This window comes from Octodon degus, unplaced genomic scaffold (genome assembly GCF_000260255.1).
Source record: "Octodon degus isolate 3935 unplaced genomic scaffold, OctDeg1.0 scaffold00276, whole genome shotgun sequence".
NCBI lineage: Eukaryota > Metazoa > Chordata > Mammalia > Rodentia > Octodontidae > Octodon > Octodon degus.
In genome coordinates, this window is record NW_004524852.1 from 1,624,937 (window position 1) to 1,632,758 (window position 7,822).

General features: G+C 50.1%; 2 protein-coding genes across 2 annotated transcripts; one reads left to right on the forward strand and one right to left on the reverse strand.

The window, feature by feature from the left end:
- Positions 1-2,787: 2,787 nt before the first annotated feature.
- On the reverse strand, positions 2,788-3,267 carry LOC101584918 (60S ribosomal protein L11-like). Its single transcript, XM_012512809.1, has one exon. It carries the CDS (start codon positions 3,265-3,267, stop codon positions 2,788-2,790), a length of 480 nt encoding a protein of 159 aa, XP_012368263.1.
- A 2,102-nt stretch (positions 3,268-5,369) lies between these two features.
- Psmb11 (proteasome subunit beta 11) lies at positions 5,370-6,272 on the forward strand. Its single transcript, XM_004646653.1, has one exon. The coding sequence runs from the start codon at positions 5,370-5,372 to the stop codon at positions 6,270-6,272; it is 903 nt and encodes a 300-aa protein (XP_004646710.1).
- Positions 6,273-7,822: the final 1,550 nt, after the last annotated feature.

A 7,822-nucleotide genomic window follows, 5' to 3' on the forward strand; every position in this document is an offset into this window, starting at 1 on the left:
AGGACGTGATTGGAAACGTACACATTGAGTGAGAGAGGCGAAGTCAGCCATCTTTGAGAAGGGCGTGACTGGTTGAAAAATCGGTTGTGGACCGGGCAGTAGATTGTCCCGCCCACCCCGGAGTCCTGCGCGCACGTTACAACTCCATTGCTTCAGCGTTTGGCTAATGAGACTCGAGATTGCCATTTTGTTTAAGGAGGCCTCCCCCTACACACCTAATTCGGGTTAAAAGAATTATCTATACTGAGGTCATTTCTCTGTGGTATTAGTTAAACCCCAGTTTATGGTTTAAAAAAAAGGCACAACAAAATAAAAGTACTTTTGCTTATAGCGTTACTCAGCACATTACAACTCTTTACCAGTAACCAATTTTTGCAATTTAGTATTCTCTTTCAACTTCTAGTGAAAACTGCAATGAATTGCCTAAAAGGCAAGTCAAGAAGGGAAAGCAAAAGTCCCAGTTAATCCACCAACTAGATTTTCAATTCAGCATTTCAATAATTTAGGGTATATCGTCCTAGAGCCTGGAAAAGTTCGAGACTACATACAGATGTACTGGGAGCCAGAGAGATGGCTCAGTGGAATAAGTGCTTCCCTGGCAAGCACAAGGGCCTGAGTTCAATCCCTGGTTCCGCCAAAAAACAACAAAAAAAAACAGATGTACCAAGAGATTTTCTTCCTTCATACCCAAGCGTAAGGGCCTGAGTTCAATCCCTGGTTCCACCAAAAAAAAAAAAAGTTTAAAAAAAAAAAAAAAAGGAAGGAAGAAAAAGAAGAAAGGAAAAGAAAGGCGCCTTAGCAGGACCTTGTCTATAAGAAAGTGAATAAATAAAATAACCTGGCTGGAGATGTAGTTCAGTGCAAATGTCCTGAGTTTGATCCCTAATACTGTAACAAAACAACACGACACAAACACAACATCCAACTCTCACTCCCCTCCAACAACAAAGAAATCAGCCTGATGTGAAAGAGATGGCTGACATTTTATCTTGTAGCTCTGCAGGGTCTGTTAGAGGAGAAACAAGATTTGAGTGCCATCTTAGGAAAACATGTTCTCACGTAGGGGGTTCTCACGTAGGGGGTGAGTTTAGGATGGGAGGCTGGCAGATGGCCAAATAGAGGCCACTCCCTGGCCAGGCCTGACTTGACGATGGCCTGCCTAGGAACAAGGGCTCTGTCTTTACTTAAAAAGCATCTAAGACTTACCTTTTTGCCACCTTTCCACGCTACCACAATAGTACACACAAACGTCTGGTTGATGTTCTCAAGGACACCAGCAATGCTGAAAAGAGAGGCCAATGCCAGGTCCGTCCCAGGCTGGGCTCCAAAGTCAGCTAGCTGTGATTCCGAAGTATGGTTACATTGGCAAATTTGCAATCATCCATGATCACAGAGCTAGGGAAATTGCTGTGCACCTTAAAGGCAGGTTAAACAAGTGTAGAGTGATGAGTCTCAGATTTGATGTGCAGCTGAAAGCTGTAGAAAAGCGACAGAATAAACTGCTCTGTTCCACCAGCTTGACCTTTCTTTTCCTCTCCTTTTTCTGTTCTCTTTTTGTTTTTGTTTTCAGACAGGGTCTTCCTATGTAGTTCAGATTGGTGTAATTCATTATGTAGTCCAGGCTGGCCTTTAACTCCCAGTGATCCTCTTGCTTCAGGCTCCTGAATGCTGGCATTAAAGTTGTGTGCCACCAGGCCACCATGCCCAGCTTGCCTGCTTTCTTCTTTCTTTCTTTCATTTCTTTTTTTTAAATTTAAAAAAAAAATATTTATTTATTTTCTTGGCAGAACCGGGGATTGAACTCAGACACTTGGGCTTGCCAGGCAAGCTCTTATTCTACTGAGCCATCCCCCCGGCCCCTCTCTTTCATTTCATTTCATTTTATTTTTATTTTTGGGAAAGGACCTATATGGTGTTTAGGGTCTCACTACTAGATTGGACTCATAGTGATCTGCCTGTTTACAGCCTCCCAAGAGCTGGGATTATAGGTGTGCACCATCACACCCAGTCTCAATTGCCATCTCTTTTGGGGTCAAGGAGATAGCTCAATAGAATAAGAGCTCGCCTGGCAAGTGCAAGGGTCTGAGTTCAATCCCTGGTTCTTCCAAAAACCAAACAAAAAAACATTTGCCATTCACACATGCCCTTGCAGGGCCAGCATGGCAGGCCAGGGATCAAATCCCCAGCCCCTGCGGCTGCTCGAAAGCGCTTTAATCCGCTGAGCTACTTGACCAGCTTGCTTGCTTGCTTGCTTGCTTGCTTTCTTCTTTTCTTTCAACAGAGTCTTGCTATGTAGTTCAGGTTGTCCTTGAACTCACTGTGTAGTCCAGCCTGGCCTCAAAATCTTGGTGATCCACCTGCCTCAGCCTCCCAAGTGATGGGACTGTAGGTTTACATCACCACACTGGTAGTTTGATTTCATTATGTTAACACCCTCAGCTGGTATTACAAACTATGTAAAAACAACATGAAAACACAGGAAGGAAAAATCCTGGACCTTTTTTTTTTTTTTTTTTTTTGGGGATGTAAGACATATATGTAAATATATGGGGGGAAAAAAGAGCCTGAGTTTTTTTTTTTTTTTTTTTTGTGGAACCGGGGATTGAACTCAGGCCCTTGCGCTTGCCAGGGAAGCACTTATTCCACTGAGCCATCTCCCTGGCCCAAGAATTTTTTTTTTTTTTCACATTTCACTGAAAACATTTTATTGGCCTTCTGAACAGAAACAGGAATTTATTTGCCAGGAAAGATGATCCCATCATACTTCTGCTGGAGCCAGCTCATGGCCTACTCTTGGCTGATTCTGTGTTTGGCACCAGGGCAGCCTGTCCTATGCTTTTTGTCTGCGATGCTGAAACCTGGCCTGCCCAGCACCACACAGAAGTCCAGGCTGTAGATACCAATGCTTGGGTCATATTTGATGCCCAGACTGATGTGTTCCTGGTTTCCAAAACCAAAGTTTCCAGTATTGGAGAAGTTATGTTTCCTTAATTCATAGTCTCGCACCTTTAGGCCTTTCTCCAGGATTTCTTCTGCCTTCACCCCTCGGACTGTACAGTGGACAGCGATCTTCTCATTTCTCCTGATACCAAAGGACCTGACAGTGTATCTAGCTTTAGAAAACACAGGAGTCTGGCCTGTGAGCTGCTCCAATACCGTGGCTGCCCGTGTCAATCTGTCTCCACTCTCTCCGACGCAAATGTTAAGGCAGAATTTGAGAATTCGAAGTTCCTGCATGGGGTTCACCTTCTCACCTTGATCCAGCATTGCGGAGAACCAGAAGAAGAATTTTTTTTGGTATCAGGGATCGAACTTCAGATGTTGTGTTTGAGGGCTGGGAAAATAACAGCAGAATAAGCTCTTGCCTGGCAAGCTCAGGGTCCTGGGTTTAATCCCCAGTACTGGAAAAAAAAAAAAAAATGTTGTGTTTGCCAGGCAGGCACTTATGCCGCCAAGCTATCTACCCAGCCCTAAGATTTTTTTTGTTTTTGTTTTTGTTTTTGAGACAGGATCTTGCTATGTAGCTCAGGCTAGCCTTGAACTTTTGGCAATTCTCCTGCCTCAGCCTCCCAAATGCTGGGATTATAGGTATGTACCACCATGCCCAGCAGATGATATATTATTTATTTATATTGGTGATCAAATTTAGGACCTTGCACATCCCAGGCAGGCACCTATGCCTCTGAGCTATATCCCTAGCCCTAGTCTTTATTTTTTATTTTTTTTTAAAAACATTTATTTATTTATTTATTGTGTGTGTGTGTGTGTGTGTGTGTGTGGCCAGCTCAGCCCACCAGGGGGCGGGGCTGGCTGGCATGTGGTGCTGGGGGATCGAACTGTGGTCCCTGTGCTTTGCCAAGCTTGCTCTAAGTAGGTGCTTTAGACCACTGAGCCATCTCACCAGCCTAGCCCTAGTCTTTAGAAAGAAGTTCTATTCTGGCTCTAGTACACTTCCAGGTGGTCCGACATAAGGGCATAGGGCCAGCTGGATCTCAGCACATCCTCCTGGCTTCTCCACTGTCCCTATTCTCTGTCTGCATTGCCCTTAGTACCGAGACCCCAGGAAACCATGTAACTGCAGCCCCACCACTGTGGTATCTGGTGGGTCCCGGCTCTTCCCCCAGTGCTTGGTATTTCTTTGAATAAACTCATCCCCATACATAACTTTGATCTGCAATGTTAGGATAATCCATGCTGTATGACTCTGAAAGTGGTTGCAGCTTGTTACTCTGCCCCAATCTTCCTGCAGGGCCAGCTGGCGGGTTCCACCACTCCTAGTTGGTCTAGGGCTGGGGCGCAGTGCTACAGGGTGAAAGTCAGGAACCACAGGCCAGCTCTGCCACCCTTGTGAACTGCTGGGCAGAAAAGGACAGCAGGAGGGAGCTGCCAGTAGACCCTTGGTCCACACCCTCAGGACTTTAGCAGAGGCCAAAGAAGTTTCTGATAAGAACCTTCAGGGATGACATCTTCATTTGCAGATAAAAAGTCCCTTTAACCCCATGCAGAGGAGAGGGACACTGGTTTCCCTTCATATTCCCCCACCCCTCCTCCCTTTCTGGAAGGTATTTGAACCTTTTTACAAAACTGTCTTGTTCTTTTTTCTTCTGTGTTTGCCTCAGTCCATCTTATTTTTGCCCAGTCTTGGCCATGCGCTATAAGTATGAGGTGAGCACCAGAGATTCCTGGCTTCACGCCTCCTCACCATCGAGCTCTCCTCCTCTGTGGGTCCACAGCAAAGCATTCTGTCAGACTATCAGAGCACTGAATTGGTTTTTTCCCTCAGTTGTCGTTGTTGCATGTGTTTGCACTACACAACGGTCACACTGCTTGTGGAGTTAGCACATGCACCTAGCATGTCTTAATCTTGACTCATTCTTTCCCCTCCTCTCCTTCCTTCCACTGAGTTATCTTTACTCTCCCAGCCTGGGTGCCCTCTCAGGCCAGGGCCAGGGCCTTATTTGTCTTTGAGTTCCCAATGTCCTACACAGGAAAAGCAGGAGGGACCCATCTCTGTGCCCCTTTCCTTTACAGTTACTGTACCCCACTCCCTGCTCTGGGTTGTGGAGTGATAGGCAGCGGCCTCTGTGGTCGACCCTGGTATCCCAGGCAGGCTACAGAAGATGAAGTTCTTTCCACTGTGGAGACTTTTCTGGCCTCCTCTTGTTTCCTCTCAGTAGCCCTCTAAGGACAAGCGGGCTGCCAGTGAGTCCCCACGCCTGGCGGGCTGGGGAGAGATGAAGCGGCAACTCACACGCTTCACTCACTATTTCTGGCAGCTGCCCAGCTTCTCTTCAGCGTCCTTCTTCCCCCACCTGACCCCAGGCACAAATCCCTTGCTGGCTCCTTCCTTCGTTCACTCAGCCTCAAGGATGGCTTTGCAGGATGTGTGCAAGTGGCAGGCCCTTGACATCCAGGCACCTTCCCCTCATCTGCCTCCAGTCGGGGGCTGGGCTGTGCCCCCGGGCTGCGACCCTCAGTCCTTCCTGCGGATCCATGGCCCCAGCCTGGCCCACGGCACCACCACCCTGGCCTTCCGCTTCCGTCATGGCGTAATTGCTGCAGCCGACACACGTTCCTCCTGTGGCAGCTATGTGGCCTGTCCAGCTTCTCTCAAGGTCATCCCTGTGCACCAGCACCTCTTGGGCACCACCTCTGGCACCTCAGCCGACTGTGCTACATGGTACCGGGTGCTGCAGCGAGAGCTGCGGCTTCGGGCTCTGAGGGAGGGCCGGTTGCCCAGTGTGGCCAGCGCAGCCAAGCTCTTGTCAACCATGATGTCCCGCTACCGGGGGCTGGATCTGTGTGTGGCCACTGCCCTGTGTGGCTGGGACCGCTCTGGCCCTGCTCTCTTCTATGTGTACAGTGACGGCACCTGCCTGCAAGGGGACATCTTTTCTGTGGGCTCTGGATCTCCCTATGCCTATGGCGTGCTAGACCGTGGCTACCGCTATGACATGACCACGCAGGAAGCCTACACTCTGGCCCGCTGTGCTGTGGCCCACGCCACCCGCCGTGATGCCTACTCAGGGGGCTCGGTGGACCTTTTCCATGTGCGAAAGAGCGGATGGGAGTATGTGTCACGCAGTGACGCCTGTGTGTTATATGCAGAGCTGCAGATGCTTCCGGAACCAGCCCCCGAGGGTGAGCCCAGTGAGGCCCAGCCTGAGCCTGTCATTCCTCTTGGAGCTGGGGAAGGCAGAGAATTCCCTGTGGGCCCAAGGGAGGCACCACCAGAAGACCCCAAGATGCCAGCAGAGGCTAAGAGGCTGTGAGAAATGGCGGGACTCGGAAACCCAGGCTGAGGGAAAGAGAGGGGCAGCCCTGAGCACCTGGCCCAGTCCTTTGGGGTTGGTTGCTCTGTTTGTTCCAAGTGCCCACTCTTTCTGCCTCTGAGAGCTATTGATGTTCTGTCTAACACGTGTGTACAGTGCCCGATATATTTACCCGTTCTCCTTCTTGGCACCAAGTGGGCTTTGGGCCAACACTTGCTGTGTGCCTGATGCCCTACTAGGTGCTAGGTGCTCTTGTTCTTGCCATCCTCTTTTCCTTCATCCCCTCCCCAGGCTCTCTTCTCATATTGGTTCTATATCTATGGCAGCATGAGTCCGTCTCTTTCTCCTGGTCACCTCAGCTTGGGGAGGTACACCCTTCTGTGTACCCACAGCATCATATGGGGAGAGCGGCCTGGGTGTGACGGGTGTGAGCCCAGGGCAGGCTGGGAGGCTGTTCGGTGGTGACTGTGTCAGCTGCTCTGCACCCCTGCCTTCACTGTAGTGACTGTAATGATTGCTCCGATGCTAAATGCAGCCCTTGTAGGGAAAATGTTCCTCAGTTCATGGAAGAGAAACCAGACTTACAAGGTGGTGGGACTTGCCCAGCTTACACAGTAGGTGGCAATCATGGGCCTAGATCCAGACTGCCCCCTGCAGAGCCTGGGCTTTAGAGCCAGCTTCCCTGGATTCTGAGGAGTGATGCATGGAAGGAGAGTAGCTAGGTCAAGACCTTGCCTAGTGGATGACTGAACCCCGAGGAGCCAGAGGCCCTGGCGGGAAGCTACCCCTACTGTGCTGTGTGCCGTGTCTGCCAGGGCCTGGAGCCATCCTGCAGCCTACCCTGCTCTCTACCCTTCTGCGCCTGGCATTGTCATGCCGGATGTTGTCTTCTCCTCCCAGACTGCCCTCCCTGATGCTCCCTCTGGAAAACGAAGGAGAGAGCAGTGGCTGTGCCAGCAGCTTTGCCTGCCCCTCCTGTCATCCCCTCAGCCCCAGTGTGGTGGACAGGCTGGCTGACAGCGCCAGGAGGACTACTGCCCGCTCCTCAGGCCAGAGGACGGGTGCAAGTTTGGCCTGGAAGATGAAGCCAGAAAGAAGGTTTCTGAAACTTCTTTCCTCTCATCCCAGTTTTGAGAACAATGGCTGCTTTTCCTCTCCCTGGCCAGTCCTGTGTCCAGGCTAACAGTTCCCCTGGGAAGGAGTGGCCAGGCCACAGACCTCTAGACATGGTCTGAGCAGGAGCCTCGGGAAGAGAAAGGAAAGATCAAGGAGACTCAGAGAGGAATGGTGGGACAGGGTGGAGTGTGGTGGGGAGCTTGTGCCCAAAAGGACACAGGTGCCCGTGGCACAGGTCAGCCTGCAGGCCAGAGTCAAGGTGGACAAGGAGGTTGAACCTAGAGGGGCAGAACTAGCAGGAAGCCTCCTCTTCTTGCATCTCCTTCCCCTATCCCCTTCTTCTCACTCTTCTCTTTCCATAGTCCTGTCTGCCTTCACTAGTTTCTGTCCTTTCAAATAATGCGGTGCTTGAGGGCAGAGACAAGCCTGAGAGT